General features: G+C 34.1%; 1 protein-coding gene across 9 annotated transcripts in view; it reads left to right on the forward strand.

The window, feature by feature from the left end:
* LOC112980273 (uncharacterized protein KIAA0825) overlaps window positions 1–19,010 on the forward strand; it is a 251,439-nt gene that overhangs the window by 118,826 nt on the left and 113,603 nt on the right. For 6 of the 9 annotated variants that reach the window (XM_064499842.1, XM_064499841.1, XM_064499843.1 and 3 more), the window contains 4 exons: window positions 986–1,394; window positions 5,326–5,482; window positions 9,678–9,833; window positions 13,734–13,828. In XM_064499842.1, the coding sequence (XP_064355912.1) occupies window positions 986–1,394; window positions 5,326–5,482; window positions 9,678–9,833; window positions 13,734–13,828 (817 nt within the window). Of the gene's footprint in view, window positions 1–985; window positions 1,395–2,126; window positions 2,237–5,325; window positions 5,483–9,677; window positions 9,834–13,733; window positions 13,829–19,010 lie in introns of those variants that run through there. The other 3 variants (XR_010385523.1, XM_064499846.1, XM_064499847.1) reach the window with 3 other exon arrangements.

Below are 19,010 nucleotides of genomic sequence, written 5' to 3' on the forward strand. Positions count from 1 at the left end.
CATACTTTTTAAAGTTTTAGTAGATTTCCAGCATTACAATTCAATACCTCTTTCTTGAGGTTTACACCCTTGCACACACAACTAAGTTTTTTAAAATATCAGTAGTACTTTAAATGTTTTTATCATTTGGCAGTAGTATGATGGGATTCGAAACAGAATAAATAATGTCTATGCTCTTATATTAGTGGCTACAACTAATTCTTCTTATAGCTATCATCTGTTTAATCTGGACTGCTTACATTTAGATATGCAGTGTTGACTGAAATGATACAAACTTGTTCATCCCAACTTCACAACAAAATGATTTATATTTGAATAGCACTAAAACTGGTAATGAATTTGCTAGTGCTTGGTTGTTGAAACAGTCATTAAAGAAAGATAATATACATAATAGGAGCTGTTTTGAACGTAACTGGATGTAAAGATGAGTTCTGGTGTTTACTTTTGTAACCTACTTTGCCTAAAGCCTCCATCATTTTAAAATGCTCGCTTTTGCAAACAATTCACCACAAACTTATTGCTGCCAAAATATTGCCTGAGTTATTTTCAGTAGTTCTTTAGTTTTCTATCGGTCCCTTTCTAAGAAATTTAGTACAATGCTCTATGCTTGAAGTTTTTTTTTTAAAAAAAAATGCAATTTTGAAGCCAGCGTCTTTACCATTTTATTACAAGCCACTCAGAATACCTGGCAGTTATCTTTTTCATTTATTCTGTAATAAATGTGCACAACAGGACTAATTGTTAATAGAATCACAGTCTGAATTCTAAATTTCCTAGGTTCTCTGTTTTCAGTTCATGTTATTGTTGAGATTTGGGGGATTCATATGGAGGAAGCAAATACAAGTCTAGCTACCGTGTTGAGTACTTAGGCTTTTTACCCATTTTTGGTACAAAAGAAAGTTAGAAATTATCATACAACATTCAGAAGCATGCTGTGATAGAACTAGAATGTTAATGTTAATCATATCTTCTTTCTTTTTTTAAGGCTTCACAAGGCTTGCAGCTCAGGCAGTATCTATTGTAATCAGCAAGTTACCTACAGTGATTGCATGTTTGCCTCCCCCAATTAAGTACTTCTTTTTTCTGGCTGAGAGAAAAATGTCAAGAAACTTTGTTGAATTGAAGAAAGCTGGTCTGCTTGTCTGGAACTTGATTGTAATTATATGTCGGATATTTGAGGATGGAAATACTGCAGAACTTTTAACAGGTGCAACACTTGACAGATGGAGCAAAGAAAAACTCAGTTTAGTTCGTGTGTGCTTAGAAAGTATTATGGGAAAACAGAAAAGTGGTCCTAAACAAGTGACCCAGAAGGTTATACAGAGCATTGAACAACAAAGACCAAACTGGATTGAAAGCCAGTTCCTGAAAGCAAGAAAATTGAGCACAGAGTGGTAAGAATTTGCTGTTTTTCAACTGCTGTTGTTTGCTTTTTATTTTACTGGATTATTAATGTGCTTATGGCTATTGTTCAATTTAAAAAAAAATTTAGATGAATAGTGATCTTCTGTTGAATGAAATAGAGTAGTTCTTAGTGTTGATGCTGTTATAATATATTTTTGCAAGTTAATTGTGTGGTTAAAAAAGTAAATGACAATTGTTTCATGGGAACAGTCTATTCATAGACTTAGAGATTTCAGATTTTCATGATGATCTGTAAATGCAGACAATTTATTTGGTACATCTTTTAATATGTGATCAAGTGTACTGACTAGGAGGCACCGTAATGTATTTATAAATGAATTTTGCTATGGTGATTAAATTAAGGGGAAATATAAAAGGTTTTCCATGTTCATTTGTGATTAAAATGTAAGCATACTTCATTTTAAAACATAACAAACCCTGAGGGCAAGTAGGACATATCGAAACAGGACAAGGAAAGTACCTTGCTGTGCCTTTGTGAGGGAATATCAACCTTCTTCCATATTTGACATCCAGCTATAATGTTTTTTCAAGGAGTCGTAAATGTGTTGATAGTCCTGTCTTTTTTATTGTGAATTTGTATGCCATACGTATATTTCTATAAAAAATACTATTTCTTTCTAACATTAAATTTATTGGAGTTACATGACTTAGTGAATTAAATTGTTGACTACTGAAAGTAAGGTTCATGAATATTCTTGAAGGTCACAGTCATTAATATCCTGATGGTAACTGTCTATATAAATAAACGACACAATGATCCTGGATAGGAACCACTGACATCAACCAACAGACTTTCATGCAGTGCTTTAAGGTACAGTATCCTATTTCTATGAGTAGCCTGTTAACGTGAGTAGCAATAAGTGGTAATAGCATCACACAAATGCTCATTGACATTGACCTTTGTAATCTTTACATTTCAATTTAATACTAATTTACAAGCTCTAATCCAGTGATTAAAAGATTGAAGCCAGATGCCAGTCACTGAAAGAGTCATAGGATAAAAAACCATCATAATAATGTGTAGATTGATACTTAACAGAATAGTGCCATAGTACTATTTGTAATGCTACAGAGAGGAGAATAGGTATTTTTAAATAAGGAAATGCAGTGTAAGAAATGCAGTGTAAAAGGGATAAACTCTAAAAACTAAACCTCTGGTATTTGTACCTCTGCTGAAGTTAAGGATTTGAATTTTAATACGTTACTCTTTTCTATTTTTTAGCATATATCAAAAATGCTTTAATACATTTTCCACATCAGGTATCAAACTGTGGGAAATGACTGTCTTTCATCCATAAGTGGAATCTACTGTAAGAATGTTTTCTCTGTTTGTGCAGTGCCAACCCAAGTGAGAAGGTTTTTTTGGACTGGGTCTCCTAATTTTAAGTCTAAGGAACTTAAGAATGCATTACCTATTCCCCAACTTACTGTTTTGTATGATGCAGTTATGAAATGAAATACCCTGACTTCAGTGGCATTTCTGCAATAGAAGCCTAGCATAAATGTTACTTTTTCCATTTTATTTCCAAATACCATGAGTCAATTTCTGGACAAAAATTTGGAGTTAATTAATAGCTAAGATATACAATGTAGAGATAAAATATTGTTATAAAGACAAATTATAAAACTAATATAGTAAAGCTGTGAAATGTAGATATCAATTAAACTAGGTAATGGTTCACGTAATCACTTAACTAAAAGCAGATCTTTCAAAAAAGAGACTTATGATGTTTACCTGTTTGTTTGAAATAGCGATAGTTATGTTTGAAAATCTTTGCTAAATCAGTGTAAAATTAATTTCTGTATAGCCTTTCCAAAATTAAAGGATTTTGCAGGTAAATATATGCACATTCATACATGCAGTATGTATGTAAGAAAACAAAACCCATAAAATGCAAAAATTTGTGTGAGATATATATAGATATAGGTACACATGCAGTTGTGGAAAACATCTTTGAAGTGCAGCAGCCTTTTAAAAGCAAGTCTTGAGTGTTTTTATGTTAAATTATTGTTATCAAGACTGCTAGCTGCATAAAAAGTCCAACTAGTATGTAGGTTGCATTTGTGGCATACAAATTCTACTTTGTCTTTAGGGGAATTTTTTTAACCCCCTAAATCTGTAGCAAAATATTTAGAAAGTGGCAGTTGTGTACATTGCCCAACTTGCTTACTGCCTGAAAGCATTACCATTTATTAAAATAACCTTCACTTTATAGTAACACCAGAGCTGTAAACAGTCAAGTTAGATTCTGAAGAACACACAGCCCAAAAAGAAAAGAAACGTCTGTCTTTGCAAAGTAATTTGTCGAGCTGAAGATTATTGTTTTTCATCGTGGTGACCCTGACTTGGCTGGCTGGGTGCATATACAGATTAAGATGAATGCAGTTATTCCTTGGCTGAGGTCTGCCTCTTTCAGGGCACATTCTTCCTAATGACATGATTGATAGGCAGTCCCAAATCCAGAGAGGAACTCATTAATCATAGCAGTGACTGAATCCAATCATCTGCTTCACCTGCACAGTGATGGACAGGAAAGGATACAATTTGGGTGCTGACACTGATGCACCACTTTGTCAGAGGTCCTCAACTTTTTCAATGTCAACCTCTAAGAAGTTTGAGAAATTCGGTTTGTATCTCTATGTGGTATTGAAAGATCAACCTCAAACGTGCTTTAATTCTAAAGATTCGTTTCTCTTGAAGCTTTTTGTAAAATATCCCATAATAACATAGTATCATTTACTTCCATTCAGCAAAGAACAAAATTATAGTTTATATTTTGAAGCTATTTACTCTGTAGGAAGTTCTGAAGCTGCATGTGGAACCAATATCAGCTTTAATGTCCAGCAACTGTGTAGCATTTAAGTGAGCCTTCAGGTCAACAGCAACTTTCAGCAGAACTAATTTTGTAATCATGGCACGTTTTCAACAGTAAACTGCAACTTACAGCTGACTGCACCAAAGTACTTCTTTTTAGACCTCTAAACAATGAAAATCTTGTTTTTCATTCAGAACGTTTATTTTGTAGATTTTAAATTAATCTAATAATGATTATAGATGGCATAATACAATTTGTTGGTCTTTGAAGTTCCTATGTATCTGTGTCTAGATACCAACCTGTATCTATGCTGCAATTGTAATATTTGGGCAGAAGAATTAGTTTCAGTACTTCTTTCTTAACGCTTTGTCAATCTATAATACTAAGCTAGTACAGAGTTCGTAACTTAAAATTTATGCGGGGAGGGTAGTATAAGAGTGGTCAGTTTTGAGTATACATTTTTCAAGGCATTTGCGCCCATCACCTTCAGGTTTTTTGTAGCAGTTAGACACAAATACTTTTTGGAAAGAAAACAAGGAAAAGTACGGAGTGAGAAGGCAAAAAGTGCAACAAGTGGCTAATGGGTACCTTTGAAATGTTGCCACCATATCCGTGGGAAAAAAAGATTTTAGTTTAAAATTTCTAACCTATACTTAGGGTAATGGCTACCTTTCTAACATGTTAATTAGTCTTTAATATGTTCAGTGACAGGCAAAGAGAAGTGTACAAAAGATCAAATGCTAATGCTATTCCAAGTAGTAAAGATACTTCTCTAATGCAAAAGAAAATAAAAAATATTTGCTCATTGTACATCTTTAGAGTAAGGCATGTTTTCTTTTTCAGATTTTAAAATAATTAAAATTGGTATAATATGAAAATTTTATTTATATAAGAACTTTAACATGCATTTAATTATTTAACATACTATTTTATTATATATTTAAATAAAGGCTTCAGAGATGTATATACAGCAAGATTTGCTTTGTGCAAGCCAAATATTTACAAATATTATTACATGTAGTTTTAGCTGACTTTATATTTTGATTTTTAGAGATATAATATTTGTATCTTTTCTATATTCTAGTGCCTCAGTTGCAGTAGGAGGTGCAATGTTAGAGGAAGGAGGTATTGCACTTGAATTCACTGAGCAGAAAATAAACATGATGGTCCTGGATATCTGCCACAAACCAGGTGGCAGTGAGTACCTGAGGCAAATTTATCACATCATCCGGCTCAATGAGGTAGGGAAACGGCCTTTTTACCGAGCAATTAGGTGTGTACTGGCCTGAGGCAGCGTCTGCTGGCAGCTAAGGGTTAGTCAAGGAGGTGATAATGCTTCTTAAAGTCAATATGAAATCCAATATTGTATTGTAATAGAATCTATTCAGTTTAGGCTTTTCTGCATTTGTACAGGAAACAATGTAGATTTCATTTATGTACTTAAACAGTAGTATGGCTCATAAACTTACTTCAGATTTATATCATAGACCATAGATACATTTTAGGAGCTTGAAAACAGTGGGAAAAAAAGCCAGCAGGCTATTGAGAATCTGACTGTTACCAGAAGTAAAATTAAATGTGGTAAATGAATTCCCCTGATTTAAAAAGCAAACAAACAAACCCTATGGCTGTGCTGAGGAAGTAAATGCGTCCACATGAAAACCTTATTTAATCTAGATAACTCTGCTCAGCTAGAGTGCTTTCAAAATTATAGTAAACAAATTCAGATTTGTTTGCTGCACATGGAATTTGGGCAAGGTAAAAGAATTATCTCATTACTTCTAAGACTGTACTAAATTGCCCTAAATTACCAAAACTATTCTTATAGTATACACTGAAATAAACACAGGTTTGCTTAAATTGTATGATAATACACATCTACACAGCTTAATTAAGAAAGTTCTGTTTATTAGCTTTGATTACTAAATCACTATTCCTTGAGTGCATAAGCAGGTGCTGTTAAGATTATTGCAAGTGTACAAAGTGTCTATAATAAAATGCAAATATAGGCATAGGCCAAGATTTTTTTTCGTTTCTTTTTTTTTTTTTTTTAAATTGATAACAAAAGCCAATTAGGCAGCTATGTCTATATGCAGGTGGTGGAGAGCAGCTCAGTACTGGCACTGTGCTTCTGAAAATCAAATCAACTGTTTAGTTCCCTAAGTATAGGCTTAAGAGCAACTTTTATCCATTTGTATTTGGAAGTTTTCAAAGCAATATAAGCACGTATGCAGAGATGGCAGCCTAATATTAATAGAACACAGAATCTTTTCAAGTTTTATCTCAAATAATTAAATGGTACAGGAATTGAAATGAAAATTATTATTGTAATACAGTTCAAACTAAAACCTTTTCACCTGGAGCATATTCAGGATTACTCTTAGTAGAAATGAATGAGGAAAAGATGATGAGAGAGACCTTCTAAAATAGCATAGAATCCTGCTGTTAGGGCACTCACCTACAGGACAGGATATCCAGGCTAAAATCTTTATTCTGCTTGGTTTAGACGAGGGAATTGATTCTGTCTCCCCCACAACCAAAGTACATACTCTAACCACTAGACCATACGTTTTCCAGAGTGGAACTTTGTCATTTTCCCCTGTTGGAGCTGTTCTGCTTTGTAGAAATTACTGTAAAAATCCATTCTGTAACTTCTAGGGTCAAAAATAGAATCATATTTTAGCTGAAGGGGTAGAATGCCCATATCAGGTTTTAGAGACCCCAATTCAAGATTTGATTCCTGTGAGTATTCAGTTATTTATACAAAGTGGAGCAGCTCCAACAGGAGGTAAGTAGCTGAGAGAGAATTAGGTGGAAGAGGGACTTTAACCTGTCTTTCTGCATCCCAGGTGTCTCTCCTTGAATTTCTGCAGCTAGTTAGAGCTTCATTAAATATAGAACATTTCTCAGTGGAAAAAACTGTCTTGTCAAAAAAAAAAAAATCCTGACCAGCTATACTCTGCAGAAGGACTCAAGCACATTACTTGAACTTGGTTTTGAAACCCTTACAAAAGGTTATAATGCTTCACATGCTATCATCATAATGCACTTTTCAATATTAGTTCTCATAACTTACAATTATATCTGAAGTGTCTGACTATGAAGAGATAGACTTGATCTGTCTGTGTGAAGATCCATGTTTTTTTTTTTTTTTTGATGCCTTAAACTATGATGAGGTATTATACTTAGAATTAGTCTGGATATCTTTATGCTGCACTGTTTAGTAATTTCATGTGAATAGAGGCCAAAATGATGAGTCAGAAAACTGTGGTTCTTAATTTTCCTTAGAAAAGAGAGGAAAAAAGGAATAGAGCTTTTTGGAAACTGTATTTTGAAATAGAACTACAATGTTCTTAAGATCTATAATAGATACTGTAGAACTCATAGCAGTTTACTGTACTGCATGTAATTGTCATAAAGAATAATCATTTTTAAAAGCATCTTTGACTAACAGCTACCAAAAAGAAACTAATTCTCCTGAGCTGTGAGGCTCAAGAATGTTCCATCTATTTTATTGTTTCATGCTCAGTCACTGATACTGAGGGCGTAGCTCGCATATTTTCATTCAAACATGGTTTCATTTCTATTTATTTTCAAATTTTTAAAACATGACTTTTTCTGGTCAAAATACACTGTACTAAATATACAATAAATATAAATATACAATACACTCTGTACTAAAACAGCTCTTAAAGTAACCTATCTACCATTGTTGATTAAATCTCTTTCTCAAAACATAAATCCAGGGTATTCCCAAGATAGAAAAATGCCTGTATTGGGAAGTGGCTGTACCCCACTTAAAATTTTCAAAACCCTAGCAAGCATGTGCAGCAAGTTCCAATATCTCTACCGAAAAACTAACAGATTCTGCTACTGCTGGCTCTGTGACACCCAGAGGGTTGTTTTAGAACTGTCTACAGGGATTGAAAAATGTGTGCAAGACAGTATATTTTTTTTAAATGGTGAATGTATAGAAATAACTCTTAAATAACCCCCTTCAGCATAACTTCAACATCTTTATTATGGCATGAAGTAATGAATGAATGGAAAAACCAAACAGTTTGGGTGGCTGAATAAATATAGGTAAGAGACTGAGGGTATGGTTTCACAGCCAGATTACCCAGTTGACTGTTGGCTTAAGCGAAAAAAAAACCCTGAGTTCTAATTCTCTGTTTACACTCAGATAATTTCATGATTGTTTTAAGCAGTCCTGACAATTGGCTGCAGCCATCAGAGATGCTATTTCTCTTGCCCTTGTGCATTCCCACTCCCTTTGTGCTGGTACTAGAAATCATGTGGTTTGCTGATGTGGCTGAAACCTTTCTTTTTTTTCTGGCTGATTTCACAACATATGCTCGTGTCAACACAAGGGAGTAGTTGCAATCCATGTAGGTTAGGAGGGAACTTGTTCCTCATAAGCCAGACCACAGCTGGATCAGCTTAACCTGATCATTAAATTACTCTTTCAGAAAGACCTGCTTAGGAGCAGTGAGCTGCAAGTAGTATAAATGCTCCCTCACCTGAGTCTGAAAAATTTTTATAGTCTCAGTGTTAGTGCAAAGTGAGAGGACCATTCACATCCCACCCATCTTAATGAAGACTCACCTTGAGTACTTGCTCGATGTTATGGCAATCCTATTGTTATGGGTTCCATTTTAATAATAATGAGCTGTTTAATCACAGTAGTCCTTCCAGCAAATAGATCTTTAAGTGTTTCATTATCTAGCTCTTAGAAAAATGGCTCAATTTAATCAAAACACTTTATTGGCATGCAGTGATGATTTATTTACATAGTAGTTTAAGAAGTGAAAACAGAAAAGACTGTGTCCAAAATAATCATGTGTCTGTTACACTGCAGTTTCTAAAATTGCCATGTAAATCATAAATGACTTTAAGTTTTTGAATGTTGAAATAATTAAAAATAGCTTTGAAGAGTGGGAGATTATTTCCTGTATTTAAGCAACTGGGTTGATCGTTTTCATTGAACAATTAATTTATAGTCATGTAGTAACTATTATTTCATGCTGCCTAAAGATAACTTTAAATATTTTTGTATACTTTATCATATTAAAGAAATCATATAATTACCATCATACATTAGAACAGCTCATAGAGAACATGTTTATTTTTCACTTCAGCTACATACACCTAACAAATACACTGAATGAGAACAAAATTTGATGATAATTTCAAAACAGTATGTTATAATATTTTGAATTCCTTCAGATGCACGTTGATGGAGGTTATTTACTGTTTGTTGTAGACCTGTGTTACTCTTAACTAACTTAAGAGAAATTATTTATTCTCTCCTTTAATTAGAAGGAATTTCTATCAAGCACACAGTATATTTATGCTTGAGATTAGGGCAAACTATTGTCAAGAAAGCTAAGTGGCATATATTGTTTTGTGTGTGTGGTTTTTTCCCCCTTTAAAAAGGAATATTTGAAAGAGCAGCTGTCCTGTGAGAATTCCTCTGAAGTGAGTGTTACCTCCAGTCAATGCCTGCCTTTGACACTGAAGGGCAGAGAAGAGCAGCCTGTCTTCAACCCTTTCCGGGTGCACAGCCAATCTTGTGCAAAAGTATTCAATCAGGTTTGTGAAAATATGGAACCTTGGTTATACTGTACTATAATATACTTCTTATGAGCGTGATAGTGACAGAGACCAAAATCATGAAAACGGAATTAATTGCACAAGTTCACATTTGATGAAGTGCAAAAGAACATTAATACTCAGGAAGCTAACAAGGGCACCCTTTATAGTGGCATGATATTCAAAGAGCCCTATTGTCCTTTCTTTAATCAGAATTATTGTATGTAAGAACAATTTACATTTGCTTACACTTTCTATGATAGTTCAGTATAGTAAAGGAAAGCCCATTATTAACAATGACATTTATTCCATCTATGTAATGGTAAATAGGGCTTAGTCCTTTTGAAAATTATGGCAAAACTCCAAGTGCACATTCAGAATGTTACCTGGTAAGTCTTTCATAGAAATATTAAACACTAATGTAAAGGATGCTTTGGAAACACATCGAATGCACAGAATAATGAGAGTAAGCAAGGCAAAGAACAAACAATGAGAAAAGTATTCATTTTTGTTTTTCATTAAGCCATGCTAGTTATATGTAACAGAATATAATTTACTTTTAGAAATTAGTTTCCCGATAATGTAAAAGTTAAAGAAAATAGATCAAGGTGCCTAAATCTCCACTAGAGAGCCACATGACTAAGTCACTTCACAAAATGAGATGTAGTTTCTGAAAGCACTTGGATACTTGAAAAAAAAATCTACATTATACTTTCTCAAGTCTTCTTAATCCCTCAGCTATAGCTTTAGCTCTACACCTAGGATTCCAAATATTTAAAAATAAATTGTGCTTTAGTTACATGAAGTTCACTTTACAGACTTCTGGTAGAAAGAGACTCTTTTTCAGTACAATTTTGTTTTTAAATGGAATGACCTCCTTTCTCACTTGTGGTGGTATTGGACAATTTCTTCAAGTATATTCCTGTAAAACATATCCATTTTTTTTTTCCTATTTGCTTAATGAATGCTGAATCATTGTTATGTTGCAATCAAAGTGTTAATATCCTGAAAGGGAAAATTAATATTAGTTTCACAAGGCTTCTTATTCCAGATGAACATGTTTTAAAAGTGTACTTTTTCTTCCATTACTCCCTTTGCATGTATACTAAACTGATGGAATTTAAGAGGGTACAGAATCACTTATTCCAATATGAAATGCAGAAAATAACTTACTGTGCTTCAATTCTGAATTCATTAATAGTGTGGTAGAATAAGACCTTCAAGCAGTGACAACTCAGGGCAGAATTTTTCTGCTACATGACAGGTTTGCAGTACTCTATTAATCAACAGATGACAAGGGATAGTTCATATGAGATTGCTTTGGATTTTGTAAACTTTTGGCATAAAATTCTGTTATCAGAAGACAGGAAGGTATCTTAGAATTAAAATAAATAAATAAATAAATCACAGAGCTTAAAGTACCAGGTGCCAACACTATTGTTGATTATGACAGACTTCTTTCCTGCACTTTAATTAAAGAATTTAGCTCTCTTTACCATAAAAATTGCACATTTATTTAGCAGTGTGGGACTTTCTAATTGTAAAATAGTGGTCAATATAGTTCAGTGTCTGGAGACTATTGCTAGTGCTTGCAGAGAATGCAAAAGCATTGGCAAGGATCAAATTTTCTTCCCATAGGATATATTTCTTCTTAAATTCATTTCTTAGCAGTTGGCCACTACCATGAAGCTTGACGGTTTGCAATTCATGATGAATTTGTTGATTTTTTTATTAAATCTAATGTAATTAGATTTGTTTTTAATACATGAACTAATATTTAATCCTTTTATGAATATGTATTTTGTCAATGAGTTAATTATCTATTGTACTTAAAAAACATTTCTCTTGGAAGACCCAATTGGAGTAGGCATGGTAATACTGCTTATGATTCCAGAGAGCTGGTGCAGCTCTAACCAAAGAATCTGTGTACTGTACTGTATTGTGTTATATAGTGTAGACATGCTCTTTAGCTTCTTCCTCAATACAGGATTCTTTAAAGAAATTATTTTAAAAGCTTTCTGAAAGAAAATTTCTTACATTTTTTTACATACTCCAGCAAATATTGTAGTACACTAGAGTGGATGAGTTTCCTTTCCTGAAGCTTTGCTAATTTGTCACCAGCATGTTATATTTAGCAAGTTACTTAATTATGATTTTTACCAACTTTATGGCTCCTGAAATAACGGCCACTGATCCATTATTTTTCAGATCAAATCTAGCACTTTTATTAAAGATATGTACATTTCTTACCTTCCAGCCCTCTAGTTCAATAGCTGATTTTAGGAAGTGTGTCATTTCTGTTACCAATCAGCCATGTCATTCTTACATTCCTGCAAAATCTTGGATAATCACCATCTGGTCCTAGTAACTTGTTGCTCTTGATTTTTATCAATTTGTCCTGACACCTCAATTTCTGCCAGTGCTGCTGCTTTATTGTCTAATAAGAGTAAGTCTAAGGTATGCAACTCCTCCCCAGTCCAATGAAGAAAAATACTACAAAGAAATCATTTTTATTTTCTGAAATGACTTTTTTTTTTTAATATATTCTTTATTTTTTGGATAGAACTGATTGGTCTGGTGGACTGAGTTGTTATTTGGTGTATTTATAAATTTTCCTGTTTGCTTTTATGACATTTACTACTGTCTGTTCAGCTCCTCTTTTTTATCCTGCTTGATTTTACAAGTATTTCCTCCATATTTATTTCTTTAGTAATTTTAATTCATTGTAGAGGATTGAACACTTGCCTGTTTTCTCCCCTCTGTTCATCTGCTCCTCATTCACTTGTTCTCATTCCCACGATTCTCTTAGTTGACTCTTCCTCTCATTTCTTGTTTATCAGATGTTTGCTTCTTCCTTCGTTTTCCACTTTCACTTCATGTTATTCTTTCTTTAGCTAGTCTTTTCTCACTTCCTTACTCTGTATTTCACCTGTCTTTTTTATCTTACCTTTCGGTGCATGCCAGAGATGAGGGTTAGTGAGAAAATCAAATGAAAAGAAGGATGAGAATAAAATAAAGATGGAAGGAAGGGGAGGGATTACCTGGAGGAATTGCATTGATTCTTTTCTCTCAGAAGCTCCAGGTGCTGTCTATAAGAAGAAGATGATATACTGCAAGATAGTTCCATTGTTTTGACTAGCTTCCTCAATTTTTTAAGCACTCAGTGCCCTTCCAGTGTTACAACAATAATTTTTGAATGATTATCTCCCAAGAAGGTTGAATTGTAGTCATTACCTGACCAGTATGGGCAATGAAAATTAATTTTATACAACAAGCAGTACTGTTTTGTAAACGTAAGAATATCATGCGTAGTCTTTTGTCTATCCACCGTTATTGTAGATCTTTTTATTTATTAAGTAAGCAGTACGGGGTTATGTTAGTTCATATTGTCTAGGCTTACTGGTATTTATAATAACCATCTGGTAACTAAAGTGCCTTACAAAAAATAGAGAACTAAACCATCATTCTCTAATTAAGATACGGGTTACATCTTGAGTTCCAACTATACTAGGTCTTTCATGACAAACTTTTTGCTAACAGTAGAAAATGTTAATTGCTGTTAAATAAAAATTCCCAATTATTTTGCTTTTCAAAAAAAGAGTCAAGCTTTCAGACAAAGTGGTTGGGCAAAATGCCATTAACAGTTGGAAGAATAACGGTTCAAAAAATTGATTTATCTTTTTATAAATAATGGTTACATCCCCAAATGGATTTATAAATTAATTGCTGTCTTATTGGAATAAAAACCATCTTCTGTAGACATGACTGATATCATCTGTCTAAGTCCTTGTTCTAGACCCCCCTCCTTCTTGGTTAGTATATCACAGCTGGAGCTTTAATTTACTGATCATATTAACACTGATTAATAACTAACAATAGCTTCTTCCCATGTATCAACAGTCAGCCATTACTGAATGGAACTGGGATTGGTCAAACTTGCTGCCAAGTTATTTGGGACTGAATCAGATGACCTTCAGGGTGCTGCTGGCACACAGGTAATGGGATTCTGGCAAACAACTGCACTTTCCAGTTTTCTGTTTTACTTTATAATGGTCAATGCACAGAGATTTTTACTAGTGCAATTTATGAAATTATTTATTTTTAAATGATGCAATTTTAAAATGGAAATACTTACTATTTTTCTGCATTTTATGCATGACAAGTTAGTTTATAATTCTTATTTTGAGGACTTAGTATTGCTTTCTGGCTGTGACCTGAGTCTTTGTTGATATTGCCCTGAGATAGTGCTTTAAAAAGTAATGAGTAACTTTTAACTTTTCCAAACCTATACTGCTCAGGGAGATTTCAGCTGTATAGCATAGAGCTTTGGGGAATGTTTGTTCAAGTCTCAACGAGTCCTAAATCCAGTGAGGGCCCAACAAGTATAGCTAGAAATAGAAAGTATTTCTTCACTTCCTAACATCCTAACATCCTAACACTTATTTTTACTTGTAAAAATTGACTGCTGAATTGATAAGCAGATATATTTAATGTATAATAAATGAATGAATGATACTCGTTAAATTCAGAAACAGGTTAACAAGATGTAGGTATACAAATAAAACATTCGAATCTTCTGCAGGTAGAGCTAATGTGCTACGTTTGTGTATGACTTCTTGGATTAAAAAGAAATTTATATTCCTGACTCAGACCAAATTTAAGTATGCCTAGGATTTTCTTCTTTTTGCAGTCCTGTGCTGTAGAGTACTCAACTGTTACTTCTGGTAATGAATACTTTCAGTTCTGGGAGTTTCTGATTTCAATTCCTCGTATAGGTGATAGAGTTATTGTCACTCTGGCTTTTTAACTGGGCCTTTTAAGGTAGTTGTGAAATGCCTTTAACCACGTGATATTTACATGTAATTAGTGTCCTTTTTCATAGCCAAAGTTTTCTGCTAATTTACCAGGTTTGAATTTGTTAAGGGTATCTTTTATTCTGTAGGCCATACAGAAGGTAAAGGGAATATCCTGTACTCATACCAATCAGGAGATATCCTTGTAGCTAAAATCATAGAAGCCTTTGCTCTCTGAAAGCAAGGGATTAATTTCATAGTGCTTGCAACTTGTGCTGTGACTGTTGTCTGAAATGTTTGCAGTTGTTGCTGAATGAACTTCTCTAAATCAGTGCTGAAATTTAATTCTAATGTCTGCACAATGTGAGTATCTCCCTTCAGCTGGAATCTCTTCAGAATGCAAATCTATCTGAAAGGGAAATTTCATGGGAATTAATTTTTTTCGGTTTAGATTGCTTTTTAAAATTAGGGCATGACTCGTACACGTTTTTCACATGGTTCACTTTTTCACATTAGGAGCAACATTTGTTCAATTTTTTTTGGTGGAAAAACAGTATTTTTTCTAAAATATTTGCCACTTACATCCTTGTGAAAACAGGAAAATTTACATGTTGCGAACTGAAATGTGCTTTCCTTCTTGCCATTCAGTTTTCCTCTAGTTGTCCTTTGTTATCAACTGCCAGAGACAGAATATGGGACTACATGGACTTTTTGGTCTGAACCAATAGTGCCATTTTTATGTTAAATGGCAAAGACAATTCAGTACTAATTTTTTTCTTTGATAGTTCCCCTGCTGATTCCTAACACTTGTCCTTCATTAAAAATGAAGTAGTTTGCCCCTTTAAAAGAGACTCTAACTGGAACTTAGACTCAAGGTGGTTCTTATACTTTCCTTCATGTTGATGTCATCAGTATGAGCCAAAGGGAGTAGAAAAGACTGCTGCGATTTGCAGAGGGAGCGTTTTCTGTGGCATTTCATCTTCTCTGCTGACTTGAGACACGTTTTGTGCTTTTTTTGATCTCTCTCTAGAGATCAGAGATGTAGAGAAGCCATGTATATAGCTTTTCCTTTCCTCTCAGTATTCACGCTTTTGTCATATCATCCATTGTCTGCATCTTTTCTTTCTTTTTTTATTTTTACTAAGTGCCCTAATTGTTGTCATCTTTCCTAATTTGAAAATGTCTCCATTCATTGCCCTTCTACATGATATGGAAATTCTCATCTAGAAGTGACGTTATGCGAGACATTAATGATTAGCTCATAGATCTATTATTCAAACCCTTAAGTACTACTTTCTCTAGTTTACAGACCACCAGATCGTTTAAACCTGTTATAAGCATTAAGCAGAACTGCTAATCCAGATATCTGCCATATTTTCCAGCATCTTCACCACAGCTTGTCTTTATATCACGTTATTTTTAGCACAGCTAAGGTACATCTGATCATGTTTTTCAGCTGGCTAGGCCAGTTCTAGCTGGACTTGTGCTTAGTCAAGCAAGCTAGACTCAAGTAAGCCCTGTCTTTAGATGATTCTTCATACTCCTAAAAATGCATTAATTGCAGCCTTGCTTGTACTCAGGAGTTAGGGTTCAGGCTGAATGGTTGTGTGTGATTATTTTGACCTATTTTTGATGAACTCATTCTGCTTCTACTAACTCCTACCTGAGATGAGCCATATGAAACTAAGAGCAGTGTTCAGAAAGAGTTAGAACCATCAGTTTATAAAGCAGAGTGCCATACTACTTTCATTATTCATGTCTTTAACACATCCTAATAGCTTTCCCTTATCAGTTACTTCTGGGCAGGCAAAAATATTTTTGTCTGTTCACAGTGATATTGAGGACTATTTCCTTTTTTATGCTTAAAGAGAAATATTGTCTGTTGTATATGAAATAAAATAAGTGTGTTCTGCTCTCTCTTTTGTGAAAAAAATATTAAAAATGCTTAGGGGACTCGTTTATAAGGGAAATGCTCCCCTAACCTAGTTAATGACTGAGTTAGATGGGAGGGGGTTATGGGAGCATTGTCCCAGAGCCTGCCAAGTGATAGGCAAATTAATTAGATGGTGGTTAGGGGGAAGTGAAAGGCTTCTAGGACAGGTTAAAAAGGGAATGAGTTGTGTACTACTCACTGCTGGTTCCATGTGTGTGAATCTATTCCACTCATTCCTATGACTCTCAAAGTAAAAATGCTTAGAAGATTTCCTTCAAATGAAAGATATGAGTAGTTGGTGATTATCTTATTTCAAGGTTATCAAATATAAAAGGTTTTAGAGAATAGCCTATTAAAGTGGGGCAGTAACCAATAACAAAAATCAATGTTGATGCCTATTTACAGTTCAGACCTTTAGAAACTATAACCAAGTTTTGCTCATAGGAAGAAAAGGGAATAAGTAGATGCTTTCTTTACCTTTCTAGTTTTATTTCTGATGCATTTTTTCATAGTTCTAGCTGAATAGATGAAATACTAATTACATGCTTTTCAGTTATACTTGAAATAATATTTTTTAATAAGTGGACGTATTAATAGTTAGCTGATTTATACTATTTGATTTACACAGGTTTGCAAAAATGTCCTGCAGAGTTACACAGATACATACTGCTTTTGCAGTTGTCTTGGCACTCATTCATACATCCTTAGATATTTTCATTACGAAAATGGAGTGCCGTACCTTTAATACCTGTATAAGACAAGAGCAGCACCAGCTTTTAGTTATTGTTTAATTGACATTTATCTCAACTTTTAATGAATGTCTTGTTCATAAAGGAAAAAAAATGTTTTTATTGACTGGCTAAATAAGTAGCTATGTTGAAGTTGTTTCCGCAAACTACTGTATCAACTATTTATGTATATCTATATATGTATATAAGCATATATACATATATTTAAAAAAAACTGGCCAATGTCTCTGTACACATTTTAATATCAGTCTACTTGAAAATACCTATTTTAGTGATTAATGCATAAAAGTAAATTTCACTTCTTGTTTATGTATTCCCCTTTATGATATATGAGTTAAATACTTTCTGGTCTTGTTTGTATTTAGTTTCAGAGAAGTATCTCAGTCAGCTTGTACACAGTTATAAAGTGTTAATACTTAGCTGGGTTATAGTTTTGTGATGTATCCTCCTTTCTGCAGTTCTGTGGGACTGTCAGCTGCATTGTATATATTACTGTAGAGAATAGGTACATTCCATTCACTATAATTATGAGGAACAACCAAGACATTTGAAAAACAAGTAGCCATTCTCCCATACTGAAGTAATTTGCTGAGGGGCTTCCCTCCTTTGCGGTTAGATGAGTTTCACAGAGCACTAGGTACCAATGCAGGGGAATGAGTAATGATTTGTTGGAATGATGTATGTATGTGCATGTGAGCAGAAGCATTCAAGCAATTACAGGAACAGACAGAGAAGAACGTATAGCATGGCAAAGCCAAGGGCAGCCAGGTACAAGATACTAAGAACAGGAAGCCTAGCAATGTACAAACTGAAAGGGGTATGTTAGTTTACCATAAATGTATCGGATGAGAAACAGCACCATGTTAGGAAAACTATGCAAGTTAAAAACAGTATTTATTCAAGTGTGTAAGAACAGCCATGAAAAAGGTGTAGACTGGGACTTTGATGATTTCCAACAGACAGAACAGTAAAGCTGAAGAACAGTTTTTCAGACAGTGTTTGTGGTGGCAGGATCATAAGTAGTTTTTAGATGAAATAGGACTGACCTGGTAGTTTACTTCCAGTCATGCGTTCCTTTGATAAATACTCTCAGCTGCCCAGCAGCTTCTGAAAGTACAGGAGAAAACGTGGAATTGTTTATGTATGACTTCAGTGAAACTATCATACACTAATAAGTTTGTTTTATGCTAAAATTGGGTAAAATACTTACTGTGTTTTGTAATGATACTACTACCGAATCTACACAAACACTGGCACTCACAGGACATCAGAATTTGCCTTAACATAGTCCAGACTGCATTTTGTCTGACAAATTGCTGGGCTGTTTGCAAGTGAAACTGTTCTTTAGAAAGGCAAGGCCTATCCCTGGCAGCAGGGTGATGTGCTAAGATTAAGAAGCTCCCTTTATGCTGAGGAAGCTGAACTTGTGCCTCTCTTTGGAAAACCTTTTTATCGATTTGGTGAGGCTTGTCTACTTGCCTTTTGTAGATGAATTTATTAATTAAGTTGTGGAATTTCTCTCTTGCTAGACTTAGGTGATCTGATTATGTTTTAACATTGATTAAAGCTTAGTAAAACTAAAATTAAGTCAAGAATTCTTGTTTAGAATTTTGAATGATTGCAGGGCAAAATCTGCATAGCTCTTGTATATTCTAGTGGATACACAGACACCATCTGTTGAGAATGGTCGCCATATGGTGAA

This window comes from Dromaius novaehollandiae, chromosome W (genome assembly GCF_036370855.1).
Source record: "Dromaius novaehollandiae isolate bDroNov1 chromosome W, bDroNov1.hap1, whole genome shotgun sequence".
Lineage (NCBI taxonomy): Eukaryota > Metazoa > Chordata > Aves > Casuariiformes > Dromaiidae > Dromaius > Dromaius novaehollandiae.